An 18,740-nucleotide genomic window follows, 5' to 3' on the forward strand; every position below is an offset into this window, starting at 1 on the left:
CTGCCTCAGCCTCCTGAGTAACTGCGATTACAGGCGTCTGCCACTAAGCCCACCTAATTTTTTGTATTTTTAGTAGAGATGGGATTTCACCATGTTGGCCAGGCTGGTCTCGAACTCCTGACCTCAGGTGAGCCACCCACCTCAGGCTCCCAAAGTGCTGGGATTATAAGAGTGAGCCACCCTGCCCAGCCGGATCAAAGGATATTATATATATCAAGTGAGCAGCATAAATATTAGATGCTAAATTCTGCAAGTCAGTGCTAAACGTATTGGCTCAGGGAAGTTCTTAATAGTTCTCTGAATTTATACTTTCATCTGTGCATCTCTGCTAACTCTTCTCATGCCCCTGGGGGGCTAAACAGTGTCATCATTTTATAGAAAAGAAGAAAAGGGACTTGCATAGGTTCTCAGTGCTGATTACACCAAAAACTACTATATTTTAGAAGCCAGAACTCCCAGGTTCTATATGCCAGGCTCGGCTGACCTTACTAAACTGAAAGGAAAATAAAAGGGAATTTTAATTCTTACACAAAGGACTCACACATTGTATGACCCCATTTATATGAAATGTCCCAAATAGGTCAATACATAGAGACAGCAAGTAGACCTGTAGCTGTCTAGGCTGCGGAGCCTAGGGGGAAATGGGAGATGACTATAAATGGGTATAGGATTTATTTTTAAAGTAATGGAAATATGCTAAAATGGATTGTGGTGACGGTTACACAACTCATGAATACAGTAAACAAAAATTAAATGCATGAATTGTATCTCAATAAAACTGTTATTTAAAAAAGAAAAATGAAAAAGAAAAGTAAACAAGGAGAGCCAGAATGAGGGGCTAGGCCTGAGTCAATGAACATTCCTTCAACTCCAAAAAATATATTTGATGGTCAAACTTGTCTGAACAATGAGTACTATTCTTAGAGATAATTGTGTTTAATGTTATAAATGACAGTACACTAAGCAATTCCACAGTGATCAGAATTATAGCACAATCCTTCCACTATTAAGGATTTTATGTAAACTAAAAAACCAAAAAACAAACAAACTTGTCTCAAGTCTGGGACTATCCTGAAGCCTTTCTGGACCTCAGATAGAAAAAGAGAAAGCTTAAACTCATGATGTAACATTTCTACCCTTTACCAGGGGTTCAATTAGCCACTTTCTTCAACTCCCAACCAAGGAAAAGGTGAAGTTAACAGGATGATCTCTGTGAGGTAGCTAATCTATACCAGCCAGGAAAAAACATATATGGGTGGGCCCTCTTTGCAGGTCAAGACATTTTATCTCCACCCGTTATACATTATCTTGAGAGTCCATTCACTTCAGAGTAATTCTCAAAAACATGTTTACTTAATAGACCAGATCACTCCCGCCCCAACCCGTTGGCTCTCTTGTCCATATGCAACAATAGGGCGGGTGGTGGGGGAAGAAGTAAATTTGAGAATTAACAATCTCATCAAATTAACCAAAGGAAGATGTGGTTTTTACTGATTGTCACAGTTGTTTAAATATGTTTAACTTCTTTAGAAAGAAGTTTTAACTTCTTTCTAAAGTTTAACTGTGGCCCCAAGGGACTAATGTCTTCCAGATCTGGTGGAGCCAGTCCTTGATGGTCTCAGTAAGCTCCAGTTTCAGGCTGAATGGAAACACTGTGGTTAAAGCTGCAGTCAGTCTGTCATCACCCAGACTCTGCCAGCATCTGTCACCATAAACGTTAAAACTGGTGACCTACGGGCTAAACACTATTTAAGAAAATCTATCTGAATATGGCAGGGAATGGAAAAAAACCACACATTTCACCAAGCTGTTTCACATTAAGACCTTATAAAACACTTTGTGGATCCATAAGCCACTTCAAGTATCTGAACAAAGGTATGACCCTCTGTTTATCCAGTATACACACACGTTCACATCCACACAATTCTGCATATTATTTTAGTGACATAGAACCTACTAAATCCCAGTGCACAGATTTCAGACCATAAACATCTATTATAAAAGGAGCATCAAAGATAGATAAATGTTTCTTTGTATGTGATTAACACAGTTGGTAGGAAAGAACCACAACTTGGTGGTCAAGCTGCTTAATGTTTATCAAGTTCAGCATAATGGAAAAAAATCACATTTTAATTCCTGTGCCCTCACTTAATAGTCATGTAACTTTAAAGACATCATTTAAAATCTGGCTTCATAATTATAAATTATTATGCAAATTATTATGTAAATCCTCACACAATCAAGTTATGAGATCATGTGAAATGCAGCTCCAAGTGCCTGGCCGGCTATAAAATGCTCCAGAAAGGCTTGGCCACTGAAGGACAGACACAAAATAGCAAAATCATAGGCTTACGCATTCTTTCAAGTCCTTCCCAAGGATAAAGATTATTGTATAATTATCACTGATAACAGAAGCTAATATTTATTGAGGGCTTGCTATGTGCTGAAGATTTTACATGCATTAGCCTCACGTCAGCTTTAGGAGTTGGGGTTAATTATGGCACCTATCTTATAGAAGAGGAAACCAATTTAGAGACGTTAAAATGCTTGTTCAAGGTTACACAGCAGGGAAAAGGCAGAGTCAGGATCTGTATTCTGCAGTCTGAATCCAAAGCAAATCCAAAACTCTGAGGCGCTACGCTCTGCTACCTGCTGATGGCTGTGCTGGGGGATGCTCAACCACCAGATGTCTTACTTGGGAACTGCACTGGAGGTCGAGGGTCTGCATTCTCCTTCTGTCGTAAAATCACAACGTCCCCATCTTTCAAGCCATAAGAAGCCAATGATCTGTGGTTGTCTGTGAGAGGTCTTTCAGCATAGACGATCTACAACAAGAAAAGATACACAACAGTATAATGCACTGAGAAGTAACAGAGCACAAAGCAGAAGGACCAGTTTTCCTCTGAATCAGATGTCACACTCCGTTCAAACCCTCCAGTGGATTCCCACCACATCCAGAACAAAACCCACAGTCCTTCCCGTCACCGATCAGGACCAAACAATTTGGCCCCTGGCTCTCCTTCTGACTTCGTCTTTCACTATGACTGCTGTTCCTCAAATAACAGGGATCAACTTCCCCTTCAGGGCTGTTTCTCTTGTTTTCTCTACCTGAGGAATGTTCTTTTTCAACTCCTTTTTTTCCTTTTACGTCTCTGATCAAACATTACTCTTTAGAGTTCTTCCCTAATATGTTATTTAAAATATACTCTCGACTAACACAATATATATTTACTTATTTATTGTCCTTCTGCCCCATTAAATGTAAACTACTTGAGGACAAGGACTTTGTTTCATTCACCAGATCATAAATGCTTAGAACAGGGCCTGTTATATAACTGATGCTCAAATATTTGATGAACTAAAGAATGAATTTACGAAAATGGATATAATTTTAGATTTAATTTTTAGCAGGGAGGAAAAGGGAATGATTTATTCTGGGTATGCTAACTAACTACAGTACTACTAAATAAAGTGTACACTTTGAAATAATCTTGTACACTGGCAAAAGGTTCCCAAACATCATCCTTCCTGCACTGCATTCTTCCTTCTCTTCTACCATTCCCAAAGTTGTATCACTCTGGGCTGGGCACGATGGCTCACGCCTGTAATCCCAGCACTTTGGGAGGCCAAGGCAGGTGGATCACGAGGTCAGGGATTCGAGACCAGCCTGGCCAACATGGTGAAACTCTGTTTCTACGAAAAATACACAAACTAGCCAGGTGTGGTGGCACGCACCTGTAATCCCAGCTACTCCAGAGGCTGAGACAGGAGAATTGCTTAAACCCGGGAGGCAAAGGTTGCAGTGCTGAGATCGCACCACTGCACTCTAGTCTGGGCAAGCAAGACTCCGTCTTGGTGGCGGGGCGGGGCGGGGCGGGGGGCAAGACTGGAAAATAAAGTGAAACTAAGAAAATAACAACTAAATACAAGTGGAAAAAAAGAATTAGGAATGTACTACTAATAAAAATATTTTATGATGTGTAATCATACTGAAGAAAACCTGAGAGCACAAACAGATGAAATAACGTACTATAGATAGAAAGAACAAAGGTACCCTATAATTTTATTACAAAAAAACATAAAATCTGCCCTGCATTATTACATACTCCAGAAAGGCATTCAGAATAAACTCAGGCTTTGAAAGGTTTTCCTCCTAATGATTCACTTTTCACCAGGCCACATGCAAACTGAGGAACCTGAGTTCTACCCTGACTCTGCCAGTAACTCCATACAAGGGGCATGACACTCAGCAGGTCCAGGCCTCACCCTTTCCATGTGTCAAGCAAGCAGGTGGGCTAGATCATCATTACAGCTGTCCCTTCCAGTTCTCTCTGCTAACATTATCATTCTATGTTTCCTTACAGCTTTCATAGTAAGGTTACCTGAAATAAAAACTGAAAACACAGCATTTAAACTGGAAAAAAAGTGATTCTGTCATATCTGCTCTCAGAATTTATAGACATGAGGAATAGAACACGAAAATGAGTTCCTACCAAAATCGAATTCTGAATATGAGCAAATTTGTAGGCCCAATTATACAAGTTTTATGCATGACTTGAAAAAATACTATTAAGTTCTTTTTTTTTTTTTTTTTTGAGATGGAGTCACGGTCTGCCGCCCAGGCTGGAGTGCAGTGGCCGGATCTCAGCTCACTGCAAGCTCCGCCTCCCAGGTTTACGCCATTCTCCTGCCTCAGCCTCCCGACTAGCTGGGACTACAGGCGCCCGCCACCTCGCCCAGCTAGCTTTTGTATTTTTTTTTTAGTACAGACGGCACCGTGTTAGCCAGGATGGTCTCGATCTCCTGACCTTGTGATCCGCCCATCTTGGTCTCCCAAAGTGCTGGGATTACAGGCTTGAGCCACCGCGCCTGGCCACTATTAAGTTCTTAATGCCCAATCCGCTGAGTTAAAAAACATTTCAGATCTGGTATGATGGCTCACACCTGTAATCCTAGCACTTGGGGAGGCTGAGGCGGGAGCATCGCTTAACCCATTTAGGCCAGAGGTTGCAGATTTTTTGTGTGTGAAAAAATCATACCTTGGCAATGACCTTGAGCGGTAAGATATAACTCGCACAAGCTGGGTTAAGCCCTGGAGTTTGAGATCAGCCTGGGCAACATAGTGAGAATCCATATCTAAAAAAATTTTTTAAATGGCCAGCCATGGTAGCATGTGACTGTAGTCCCAGCTACTTAGGAGTCTGAGGCAGGAGGATTGCTTAAGCCCAGGAGGTCCAGGCTGTAGTGAGCTGCGGTTGTACCACTGCACTCCAGCCTGGGGACAGAGTAAGACCCTGCCTCTTAAAAAACAAAAACAAACAAACAAAAAGAACCACATTTCAACAGACTGCAACCGTCACTCCCATCATCCCATTCACACACCCTTATTTAAGCACATATTTCACAGTAAAAGTACATCAGCATCAACACAGATTTTCTGCAAAACAACTGGGAGTCATATTACAACTTGTGAGACTGCTTGGAAAAACACATAAACCAGAAGTGATAAGCATCACAGGTTGAGGTGTGCAACAAGAAAAAAGAGGTATGCCAAGAGAAATGGCAGGTAGACAGGCTCCTACAGCATAGCATCAACACTGTGAAGCCACTGTCAACAGCTTACTCTTTAATTTTCCAGTTTCAGAAATTTAACTATCAGTATATTCAGAGATACATGAACAGTCTCCTGGGAGCAGAGGCACATTCTAACTGCATTTATTTATTTATTTATTGAGACGGAGTCTCGCTCTGTCGCCCCAGGTGGAGTGCAGTGGCGGGATCTCGGCTCACTGCAAGCTCTGCCTCCCGGGTTCACGCCATTCTCCTGCCTCGGCCTCCTGAGTAGCTGGGACTACAGGCTCCTGCCACCATGCCCAGCTTTTTTTTTTTTTGGTATTTTTAGTAGAGACAGGGTTTCGCCGTGTTAGCCAGCATGGTTTCAATCTCCCGACTTTGTGATCCGCCCGTCTCTGCCCCCTAAAGTGCTGGGATTACAGAGTGAGCCAACGCGCCCGGTCATTAACTGTATTTATAAACGAAAATTTATTTATTTGCAAGGAGGAATCAAACTCAGGAGAATCAAAATGATCCTATGCAGGCTGGGTGCCGTGGCTCACGCCTGTAATACCAACACTTTGGGAGGATGAGGTAGGAAGATTGTTTGAGGCCAGGAATGCAAAGCCAGACTGGGCAACACAACAAGACCCCACCTCTAAAATAATAATAATAATAATAATTAGCTGGCATGGTAGCATATGCCTGTAGTCTCAACTATTTGGGAGACTGAAGCAGGAGGATCACCTGAGCCCAGGAGTTCACGGTTGCAGTGAGCTATGATTGTACCACGGCACTCCAGCCTGGGAAACAGAATAAGATCTTGTCTCTTAAAATAAAAAAAAGAAGAAGAAGAAAACTGCAATTGGAAAAACTGTCGGATTTCAAAGCCCATACTCAAGTATTATATACAGCTTTCCCAAACATAACCCTGAAGTGGCCTGGTGAATTATGTGGGTGACTTTAACAAGCACTACTAAGCCATCCATTGCCACAAAGAGACTCTATCCACCAGGAGGATTAAAATACTGTCCACTGCTCAACACATCCCCATGCCCTGAACATGAGGAAACACCACCAACTGCCCGCTCTGACTCCCACTTCACAGATGCCATACTTCATTCCATCACTGCTTAGTTGCCACAGTATTTCCTCAGCAGACAATATCATTTTTTAAAGGAAGGCAGCATGATCTAACAAATAAAAATGTAAAATCTAGATAATCACCACACTGAGCATGTCTATGAAATATGGAATGTTGCTCCAGCGCCAATTTCCTGGAAACACTAGACTGAAGAACCTGGGTGAGAAGCACGCGTTCCTCACACTGACGAAGCAGCAGCTGTGCTCCGTTTTAGTCTAAGGACATAAATGAGATCAACTAAAGCTCAGCTAAAATTGTAATTGCCACAAAGAACTGATTTCATTTTGTTTAAACAGGCTTAAGAGTCCAAGACAGACAATTATTTTGCAGCAAAAGTCCCAAAATAAATCCATGTGATCTTCCAACGGAACATGAGTATCTATTAGACATGGCTTCAAATCTCTACCAATCAAAACAAAAGGCGTTCCACGGCAGCATTCTCGATCCTTCCACCACGCATGTTACCCAACTCAACAGCTACAAAGCCCAAAATTCAAGTTTTGCCAGTTATAAGAACATACAACAAGAAAATGTATACAGCTATGAGTCTTAATCAGCAAAACTGGCGCAACTGCTGGTACTTACTCCAGAGGAGGCACCCCAGAGACTGAATTATAATCTTAATCAACATTTGACAACAGACTAATTAATAAAACTCCAGAACTTTTAAGCATGAGGTCAGGTGTTTTCTGGTCTCTGAATGAGAGCCTTCTGTTAACAAAAAGCTTAACAATTTCTAGCATTAAAGAACATAAACTGGTAGGCCAGGTGCAGTGGCTCACACCTGTAATCCCAACACTTTAGGAGGCCGAGGCGGGAGGACTGCTTGAGGTTAGGAGTTCAAGGCCAGCACTGGCAAGATCTCGTCTCAAAAAAAAAAAAAAAAAAAAGTCTCAGCTACTTGGGAGGATCCCTTGATCCCAACATGTTGAGGATACAGTGAGTTGTGATTGCAACACTGCATTCCAGCCCAAGTGAGAGCGAGATCCCATCTCTAAAAAATAAAGAATAAAGATAAAACAAGGACCATAAACTGGCTACAAAACACTTGGAATTACATCTGAATGGCTTCATAATAGCATTGCCATTAATCAAATGCCCACTATCTACCAAGTGATCTACATATTCTACTCCATGTAATAGCCAATTTGACTTGTATAACCCTCTCTGGAAGGCAATTCGGCAACAGTTACTAAAAACCTTTCAAAGACTTTATGTCTTTGATCTGGCAACTGCATATCTAAGAATTTATCCTGAGAAAATAACAGAAATGGAGGCTACAGCCTTAAGTATATGGATGTTCATGCCATGTTACTTATAACTGCTTCCAATTTTCCCCAGTATTATGCTTAATAAAAGGGAGATTGTTAAATAAATTACAATACATCTATATGATGGTATACTATGTACCCTTTAAAATCATCAATTTGGGGCCAGTTGCGGGGGCTCAAGCCTGTAATCCCAGCACTTTGGGAGGACAAGGCAGGCGGATCATCTGAGGTCAGGAGTTTGAGACCAGCCTGGCCAACATAGTGAAACCCCATCTCCAAAGAAAATTAAAAAATCAGTCAGATGTGGTGGAGTACACCTGTAGTCCCAGCTACTTGGGAGGCTGAGGTGGCAGGATCACTTGAGCCCAGGAGGTTGAGGCTACAGTGACCCGTGATCGTACTACTGCCTAGGTGACAGAGCGAGACTGTCTCAAAACAAAAAAACAAACACATATAAGATAAAACAGTGGTTTACAAACCACAAATCATGCTGTGTGCATTTTCAAGATCATACAATTACTGCTATTATTTGCCTTTCATTTGAGGGTCCTTATACATTGTGCCTACTTTTTCCATGTGCCACCTACAGAGGTAAATTATCAGGATGCTTCAAAAATATGAGGACATTAATTTAAAGTGAAGCTAAGTTCTGACAAGCGTTTGAAGTTCACCCAGGCAAGTCTGCATCAAAGCATCAAACAGAGCCACGACTGGCTTCCAAGCCCACACTATTAAGAGACGGAACATGCCCAGCTTTAATCACACGTACAAGTAGAGATGGCTTCTGTTCTAAATTTGTTATCACTGAATTATAACTACTATAATCAGACTAGAGCTGTTAAAAATTAGCACCTTTTCCAACTGTATGCTTATGCACAATTGACACTCAGGTGAAAGACTGAATTCTAAACCAGTGATCACCAATGTAGGGCAGCCATGCAAGACAATTCTTTAAGGGTGGAGGAAGAAACTGAAAATATTAGAATTTTCATTTCCATTTATTTTAGTTCGTCCTTCCTTAAATTCCATTTTGTGTGTGTACAATGTTACTTCTTATATATAATGTACTATATATGCATATAATGCACGTTATGTGTATATTATACATGGTCATATATAATGCATAAAATGTATCAGTTCATGTATATAATGTATATACATAACAGGAGCATAATCTGAAACATTTTACTGATAGGGATACATGAATGAAAGTTTGGACACCAGTTGTCTGGACACATAGTGGCAGGAAAAAATAGCCAGGAACATAAATTTTCCTTGAAGGAAATATATATTTTTCCTTGAAGAAATGGAGTCAGAAATGAGAGGTGAAGGAATGGGAATGGAGAAAGTAAACAAGAGGAGGAGTTAAACAGTCAAGGAAAGGAAGGGAAGATGAGTAATATGAGAGAACCCTGGGAGGTAATGGGGGGGCACACAAGTAAGTAAACATGGTATATTTGTGGGTAAAAACTATAATGATGTTTACTTTTACGATTTGATGAAAGGAAATGACTCAAGTGTCTAGGGTGGATCCTGTTCCTGCCTGATGGGCAAGCAAGTGAAAGACAACCGACCACCAGACACCTTAAAATAGATACTGTGTTGTCAGGTTACAATGGAGCCAACAGAACAGACTGGAAAAACAGGAGCTGTTTATGGCTATCTAACACAGGCTTAACACCCGTTGGAGCCCAAGTTTCTATATGCTAATTTGGCTTGGGAAGGAAGTAAATGCCGAAACACTGAGGTAATGAACAAGAAATAATTTGGAGTTAGCCTATGTTCAATTACTAAGGTATTCCTAACTTTCCCGACTGGCAGAGGGCAATGCCTGGCTGACCACACAATAAATCGTCTTTTGTGATGGCTGTTAACAAGAAATTTAAGTCAATTAAAGGGGGTGTCAGATATCCCTTTAATTGACTTAAATTTCTTGGTTCAGCCATCACAAAAAGTGCAGGAATGGAAACAATCTCAACCTCTGTCTTTTCTCAGGCCCTAACTAACAACAAAACCAATTTACATTTTAATTTCTTATTTTCCCTACCAGCCGGTGACTACAACGAGGGTAATATAACAACTCGAGGAAAAAAACAACTGAAAAAGCCACTATCAAAAATGAAAAGTTGTCCGGACGCGATGGCTCACGCCTATAATTCCAGCATTTTGGGAGGCCAAGGAGGGCGGATCACTTGAGGTCAGGAGTTGGAGATCAGCCTGGCCAACACGGTGAAACCCCGTCTCTACTAAAAAAAAAAAAAAAAAAAAAAAATTAGCCGGGCGTGGTGGCGCGCGCCTGCAATCCCAGCTACTCAGGAAGCTGAGGCAGGAGAATCGCTTGAATCTGGGAGGCAGGGGTTGCAGTGAGCTAAGACCGCACCACTGCACTCCAGCATGGACGACAGAGCGAGACTCCGTCTCAACAAAAAAGAAAAAGAAGGAAAAAAAAATTGAAGAGTTGATTTTCTCTATTTAAGCAGTCCTTTCCCAGTTCCCAGTTCTCCACATGAGGCATTCACTGACAGGAACTGGTTCCTGAGCTTTTGTGGATTAACTTTTGAAATTCTTTCTGAACAGCTTTATGCCAAGGTTCTAAAGTTCACATTGTGTAAAGGAATCATACTTCTGAACAAAATATTGACACATGTGTTTACCATAACACAGCAAAACAAGCTGTAGTTGGGCAATCGTTTTGTAAACTATTTCATAACTGCAGTAGAAAATCAAGATTTACATGATGGAGCCTTGGGAGACTTCTGTAATTTTCCTAATGTTTAGACTACGTCCTCTAGGCTAAATTTATTAAGTCATGATCTAAGTGTTTTAGTGTAAAGTTTACAGGGTTATTGTCACCGATTCTGTTTGATAAAGACTAGGGGCAGCCCCAAAGCATTTTGAGAATTACTTTGCTTAGTTAAAATATGAGAGGTTGAACAACTTTCCAGCAAGCTGAGTAGGGAAATGAAACCACCAAACAGCAGATATTAGGCCGTTTCCAAGCACATATCCTTTTAAAGCATTGAGCTTTGAACTGACCCAAACTCTGAACTGTGGCCTGAAAGAAAAAGGGCCCTCTGGCTTACTACCAGGGTAGAACCGAAAGAAACAAACAGCTTGAGTTGAACCAACAGGTACTGTTTTTCAAAAGAATTTAACCAGAAACGCATGTAGTGGGTAAAGAGCACTTCCAAAGACCCCAAAACGAGGTAGTGCAAGTCTTAACTTTTTCTTTCACCGGAAGTGCAAATCTGTGCATTTAAACTGCGTATATTTAAGCAGAAACCCTCTCCAAAAAAAAAAAAGAGAGAGAAGCAGAGGAACATCTACCAACCACAGTGATCCAAACTGGTATTTCTGGTTTGCAGGACGCATGAACCCTAGCAAACCCAGGGCTGCTTCTGAGGTCCACAACGCTATCCTACACTCGGGATCAGAAAAAGGGCCAAAGAGCCAAAGGTGAGGAGGGTTAGCGCTGCTCTACAGTCCACGCGCCCCTCACGCTGCAGTGGGTGCGTCTGCGGTCAGGTTCTCCGCTCCCTCTCCTCGTACCCCACCCCACGCTCGGGGTGTGTGAGGGCAGCTACCGATGCCAGCTCCCCAGCTCCTTCCCGGATGCGGGGGTGACCTGAGAATGGCTATCCCTGCTCACCCCAGCCCCCAATTCTTCACCAGTAGCAAAGGGAGTGCGGCCCCGAGGCGGGGAGGGCTTAGCTCCGGGGCAGGCCCGGCTCGCTGCCCGGCGTACCTGGCTCTCGGCTGCGGGGATGCCAGACTCGAGCTCGCACAGCGCGCGGAAGTTGTGCAGCTCGAAGTCGGCGTCGACCTGGAGGGAAAAGGTCACCTCGGAGAGGTCCCTCCGCACACAGTACACGGTGAGCAGCATGGCCCGGGCCCGACCCGGCTCGGCCCGGCCTGGGCGCGGGGCGCAGGGGAAGAGGCGGCGGCGTGGCCTGGCTGGTGCTGCGGAAGGCCGGCGCGGGCTGCTCGCTCGCTCGCTCCCTCCCTCACACACGCTCAGTGAGTCACTCCCGCCCGCCCTCACTAGCAAGCACGGCCGCCGCCACCCGCCTGCGAGTCCGTCTGCCTGCCCGCCTGCCTCCCACGGCTGCCGCCAAGCGCGCCGCCTGCCCGTCGCCCCGCCCCGCCGCAACTCGGCTGCCGTAAAGCCCGCCTCGCCTTCCCCGCCTTCGCGACGCAGCGGGGGGCGGGGACTGGAAGGGGAGGAGGAAGCCTGGAGAAGATAGGAAGGGGAGGAGTGGGAAGGGGGCGTGGGAGGGGAGAGGGAGGAAGGGCGAGAAAGGGGAGGGAAGGAAAGGAACGCGGAGAAGGAAATCTCTGCTGACTGGTTGACTTAATGACTGAGGTCTGTGGAGGAGTCCCCAGTCTTATTTGTTCACCGAACAGGCATTAAGTGCCTACCATGTGTCGGGCGCCGGCGACGCAGAAATGAATAAAAAGATAAATCCTTCTCGGGCGCCGGCGACGCAGAAATGAATAAAAAGATAAATCCTTCTCCGTAACTCTCAATCTAGTACAGGAGTTAGTAATAAAAACGTATTTTTCGTGGTAGAAATTGAGGCTCCGAGAGAGTAATTCACTTCCTGTCTCAGTGATTTAGGATTAAAACCAAAATCATTACCCTCCCTAGTCTATAGAAGCCAGTTGGCTGTGGCCCACGCCTACCTCCCCAGCCCCTTCTCCCGAGCTCTTCCCACATTCTCTGCCCTCCCAGCCACATAGCTCAGTTCCTACAAGGCTCCATTCCCCTGTCTTGTAAATAGTTTTCTCTCTACTTGGACTGTCTGTTTCCTAGCCCTAGCAACCCCTACCACCTAGCGCAGTGCCTTTTTGGGCACAGCTTAGAATCTGCTCAATAAATATTTGCTACTTTAATGGCCTGTTTAAGGCACATAGCTGATGAGTGATAGAGACCCAGAACTAACGTGCGGATGAGTAAGAAAACCAAAATTGAAAGATGAATTTGTAATGGATGCCAGATTAGCATCTTTCCATTTACTCCCACTCCCCCGTCCATGTAGGGAGCCCTTTTCCATTTTAACAGGAGAGAAGGAGCAAATAAGATGGCTGTGGGTGCAGGTAAGTAGGTAGTAAGTAGGCTGTTGGTGCAGGAAAGGGAGAATTAGCAGCTGAAGGCTTTTACGAAGAGAAAGTAGAGGAACAGGGTAGTGAGAATGCTCATATCCCCTACGAGCAACAGAAAGCTTGACTATCAGTGGCTTAAACAAACAAGGGTTTATTTTCTCACAGGAGAGAAGCCCTGGAGGTAGCAACAGCATTGGTTGAGTGGCTCACGGAAATTAGGGTCAATACCTCTGTAATTGTTTTGACCGTTTCCTGAGGGTTGCAATATATGGCTGGCTGCCTCCACGCCATGCATCATTTTCCTATTCGAGGAAAAAGGTTGCCCAGAAGTCCCTGTGCACATTTTTGCTTACATCTCACTGGACAGAATTGTGTCACATAGATGCGTAGAGGCTAGGAAAGCAAGTCTTTAGCTTTGCCTAAAGGACATAAATAGGGAAAAGGGAGGCTGGGAATGGGTATTAGGAAAGACATACACAGTGCCTTCTACAGTGAATGTTTGAAATAACCATTGCAAATTGAAGTAAGTTTAGCCGAGAAATGTTCTAGGATTGTCCAGTGGGGGTATCAAGGAATCAGATGAGGCTGGACTCATTGGTTAATTGTTATATTTGGTCTAGTGGTGCTCAGGTTCCCAGGTCTGGCAGATTTTGTTCTCCAAAGATGATCATGACAGTGTCTCCCATCCTATATGCTCTTCCTACAATGTGATTGTGACAACCCTCCCATTAAGAAGTGGGGTGTATGTCCCTCCCTTCGAATCATGGCTCCGCAGACTAACTCTGGCATAAGTGACATTATGTGATTTCCTTTTTTTTCCCAAGGCAGAGTCTTGGTCTGTCACCCAGGCTGGAGTGCAGTGGCACGATCATGGCTCACTGCAGCTTCAACCTCCAGGGCTCGAGGCTCAAGCGATCCCTCCAGCTCAACCTCCCTAGCAGCTGGAACTACAGGTGTGCACCACCACACACAGCTAATTTCTTTTTAGTAGAGATGAGGTCTTGCTATGTTGCCCAGGCTTGATTTCCTTTTTATTATAATTTTAGATTATTTTTAATTAAAAAAAAAAATAGTGATGAGGCCTTGCTATGTTGACCAGGCTAATCTCCAAATCCTGGCCTCAAGTGATCCTCCCACCTTGGCCTTCCGAACTGCTAGGATTACAGATGTGAGCCATCGCACCCAGCCACTTTGTGTGATTTCTAAGGCTAGGTCTTGCCTGTGTCCACCTGGGGTCAGCAGTTCTCACCCAGCATCCAGAAATATATGCCAGACACCAATGGAGGGGACAGAGCAATGGTGGACAGGCTCAAGGTGGGGCTGCTGCTTCTGGCACTGCTCCTACTCATGCAGATTTATTCAAATCAAACTATTGTAACGCTTTCAAGTAACTCCTCCCAGGGTACCTTGTCTGCCCCAAGCCCAGCTAATGCCACCACCAAGGCAGTTGGCAGTGCCCTGCAGTCAATTGCCAGTCTCCTCATGGTCTTGCTTTCTCTTCTATATTTCTACTGTTAAGAAACATCTGCCGGGCGCGGTGGCTCACACCTGTAATCCCAGCACTTTGGGAGGCCAAGGCGGGCGGAGATCAAGACCATCCTGGCTAACATGGTGAAACCCTGTCTCCACTAAAAATCAAAAAAAAACTTTAGCCGGGCATGGTGGCGGGCGCCTGTAGTCCCAGCTACTCGGGAGGCTGAGGCAGGAGAATCACTTGAACCTGGGAGGTGGAGGTTGCAGTGAGCTGAGATTGCTCCACTGCACTCCAGCCTGGGTAACAAGAGCAAAACTCTGTGAAAGAAAAGAGGAGGGGAGGGGAGGGGAGGGGAAAGAGAAAAGAGAAAGAAAGAGTTGAGAACCTCAAATTTAATTGGTTTGAAGAACACATGAAGGGTTTGACTAGATGATGGATGCCAATATTAAATCTGCTTAAATGTCATGTACAAGATGAAGAGAGGCAACATCCAAAATTGAAGACATTATTTCCTTGAATATGGCTTAAGAAATGTGGACACCATGGAATACTATGCAGCCATAAAAAAGGATGAGTTTGTGTCCTTTGTAGGGACATGGATGCAGCTGGAAACCATCATTCTTAGCAAACTATCACAAGAACAGAAAACCAAACACCGCATGTTCTCACTCATAGGTGGGAACTGAACAATGAGATCACCTGGACTTGGGAAGGGGGACATCACACACCGGGGCCTATCATGGGGAGGGGGGAGGGGGGAGGGATTGCATTGGGAGTTATACCTGATGTAAATGACGAGTTGTTGGGTGCTGACGAGTTGATGGGTGCAGCACAGCAACATGGCACAAGTATACATATGTAACAAACCTGCACGTTATGCACATGTACCCTAGAACTTAAAGTATAATAATAATAATAATAAAATTTAAAAAAATAGAAATAGGGGTCTTTCTATGTTCCCAAGCTGTTCTTGAATTTCTAGGCTCAAGCAATCCTCTTACCTCATCTCCTAACGTGCTGGGATTACAGATATGAGCCATCATGCCCTGTTTGAAATACATTTTGTTATGTCAGTATTTTTAGATAGGTAGAACCTAGTCCTAAACTATAAGGTAGGCTTGATTCTATAATAAAATTTTTTACAACTGTCTCGACACACAGAAACCTTTTTAAAAATAGACACTCCCTGAAGTCTTTTGTTCACAAGGTCACACACTGATGCTTAGGTGTTCCAGTATCTAATATGGCCACGGTAGTCTTGAAACATCTTTAGAAACCTACACGGGAACAGCTAGGTGCGGTGGCTCACGCCTGTAATCCCAGCATCTTTGGGAGGCCAAGGCAGGTGGATCATGAGGTCAGGAGATCGAGACCATCCTGGCTAACACGGTGAAACCCCATCTCTACTAAAAATACAAAAAATTAGCTGGGCTTAGTGGTGGGCGCCTGTAGTCCCAGCTACTCAGGAGGCTGAGGCAGGAGAATGGTGTGAACCCGGGAGGCGGAGCTTGCAGTAAGCCAAGACTGCGCCACTGTATTCCAGCCTGGGCGAGAGTGAGACTCTGTCTCAAAAACAAGAACAAAAACAAACAAACAAACAAAAAACCTACACAGGAACAACAGAACAGCAGATGGAACAGACCTGAAGCCACTGTGCGTGTGAATGAACACTCCTTTTTGCTTCATGCCGAAATGCTGTACATTTATTTTGGATTGTATATTTGTGTGTTTATGCTTTGATTCATAGTAACTTGTTATGAAATTGATTTGTATTGAATACAAACTGCAAATAAAAATAAATCAGGTCGGGCGCGGTGGCTCACGCCTGTAATCACGAGCACTTTGGTGGATGACCCGAGGTCAGGAGTTCAAGACCAGCCTGGCCAACATGGCGAGACACTATCTCTACTAAAAATACAAAAATTAGCTGGGTGTGGTGGCGGGTGCCTGTAATCCCAGCTACCTGGCAGGCTGAGTCAGGAGAATCGCTTGAACCAGGGAGGCGGAGGTTGCGGTGAGCTGAGATCGTGCCATTGCACTCCAGCCTGGGCAACAAGAGCAAACCTCCGTCTCAAAATAAATAAATAAATAAAATAAATCAATGGTTGGAAAAAAAGTCAATACAGTTTCTCTGGGATTCTCCTGGAACGCTTGCTCTTGGAACCCAGCAGCCATGCTGGGAGGAAGCCCAAACTACACCACACGGTGAGACCACATGGAGAAAATATGTGTGGTTGTTCCAGAAAGCTGCTCGGCTGAGGGGAAAGCTGATGAGTGGGAAAACCCACCAAACTTTCAGATGACTTCAACCCCCAGATGTTGAATCATCTCCAACTTATGAGTCTATCCAGATGAGGCTTGAGACATCATGGAGCCATCTCCACTGTACTCCCTTTGAATTTCTGACCTACAGAAATCTACAAGCATAATAAAATAAAAATACAAAGTAAAACCAAAATGAGATACCACTTTATGCTCACTAGGATGGCTATAATAAAAAAAACAGGGTTGGGCGTGGTGACTCATACCTGTAATCCCAGAACTTTGGCAGGCCAAGCTGGGCAAATCACCTGAAGCCAGCAGTTCGAAAGCAGCCTGGCCAACATGGTGAAACCCTGTTTCTACTAAAAATAAAAAAATTACGCTGGGCATGGTGGCTCACGCTTGTAATCCCAGCACTTTGGGAGGCTGAGGCAGGTCAGGAGTTCGAGACCAGCCTGACTAACATCGTGAAACCCTGTCTCTACCTAAAATATAAAAATTAGTTGGGCATGGTGGTGTTTGCCTGTAATCCCAGCTATTTGGGAGGCTGAGGCAGGAGAATCGCTTGAACTCGGAAGGTGGATGTTGCAGTGAGCCAAGATCGCGCCATTGCACTCCAGCCTGGGTGACAGAGTGAGTCTCCATCTCAAAAAAAATAAAAATAAAAATAAAAATAAAAATTAGCTGGCTGTGGTGACATGCGCCTATAACTCCAGCTATTCTGGAGGCTGAGGCAGGAGAATCACTAGACCCCAGGAGGCGGAGGTTGTGGTGAGCCGGGATCGTGCCATTGCACTCCAGCCTGGGCAACAAGAGCGAAACTCCGTGTCAAAAAAAAATTTTTTTAAAATAAGTATTGATATATACTGCAACGTAGATTAACCATGAAAATGTTATGCTAAATTAAAGGAGCCAGTCAAAAATGATATATGTTGTATGAGTCTAATTATATGAAATATCCAGAAAAGGCAATCCATAAGAGACAAAGTTTATTTTATTTTATTTTATTTTGAGACAGAGTCTCGCTTTGTTGCCCAGGCTGGAGTGCAATGGCGTGATCTCGGCTCACTGCAACCTCCACCTCCTAGGTTCAAGTGATTCTCCTGCCTCAGACTCCCAAGTAGCTGGGATTACAGGCACCCGCGACCACGCCCAGATAATTTTTGTACTTTTAGTAGAGAAGGGGTTTCACCATGTTGGCCAGGTTAGTCTTGAACTCCTGACCTCAAGTGATCCACCCGCTTTGGCCTCCCAAAGTGCTGGGATTACAGGTGTGAGCCAACGCACCTGGCAGACAAAGTTTATTAGTGGTTGCCTAGGGCTTGTGGAGAATAGGGGGACGGCAGCACATGGGAAGTGACTGCTAATGGGTATAGAATATCTTTTTGGAGTGATGAAAATGTTCTAAAATTGATTTGTGGTGATCGTTATACACCCCTGTGAATATACCTAAAACCACTGAATTGTACATTTTACTTTATTTATTTTTTGAGACGGAGTCTCACTCTGTTGTCCAGGCTAGAGTGCAGTGGCACGATCTCGGCTCACTGCAACCTCCGCCTCTCAGGTTCAAGCGATTCTCCTGCCTTAGCCTCCCTAGTAGCTGGGATTACAGGCACACGCCACCACAACTGGCGAATTTTGTCTGTTTTAGTAGAGAGAGGGTTTCTCCGTGTTGGTTCAGCTGGTCTGGAACTCCTGACCTCAGGTGATCCACGCGCCTTGGCCTCCCAAAGTGCTGGGATTAAAGGCGTGAGCCACCACACCCAGCTGAATTGTACATTTTAAATGGGTGATTTTGTGATGTGTGATTTAATCTCAATAAAGTTGTTAAAAATTAGTTTTGAAAAGTTCACACTGGCTGCTGAGTGGAGAATGGGTTGTACTGGACAAAAAGAGAAACACAAAAATGTTTATGGGGCTAGAGAGGTGG

The 18,740-nt window shown here is 44.1% G+C and overlaps 1 protein-coding gene across 1 annotated transcript in view; it reads right to left on the minus strand.

Moving 5' to 3' along the window:
• The window catches only part of LOC105549430 (protein DDI1 homolog 2), a 23,971-nt gene extending 11,927 nt beyond the window's left edge, over nucleotides 1–12,044 (minus strand). The window contains exons 1-2 of the mRNA XM_011993976.1: nucleotides 11,714–12,044; nucleotides 2,696–2,825 (exon numbers count right to left, since the gene is read on the minus strand). Coding sequence (XP_011849366.1) covers nucleotides 2,696–2,825; nucleotides 11,714–11,851 — 268 coding nt within the window. The 5' untranslated portion in view covers nucleotides 11,852–12,044. The remainder of the gene's footprint in view (nucleotides 1–2,695; nucleotides 2,826–11,713) is intronic.
• Nucleotides 12,045–18,740: the final 6,696 nt, after the last annotated feature.

The sequence above is a fragment of the Mandrillus leucophaeus genome, unplaced genomic scaffold, assembly GCF_000951045.1.
Source record: "Mandrillus leucophaeus isolate KB7577 unplaced genomic scaffold, Mleu.le_1.0 Scaffold439, whole genome shotgun sequence".
Taxonomy (NCBI): Eukaryota; Metazoa; Chordata; class Mammalia; order Primates; family Cercopithecidae; genus Mandrillus; species Mandrillus leucophaeus.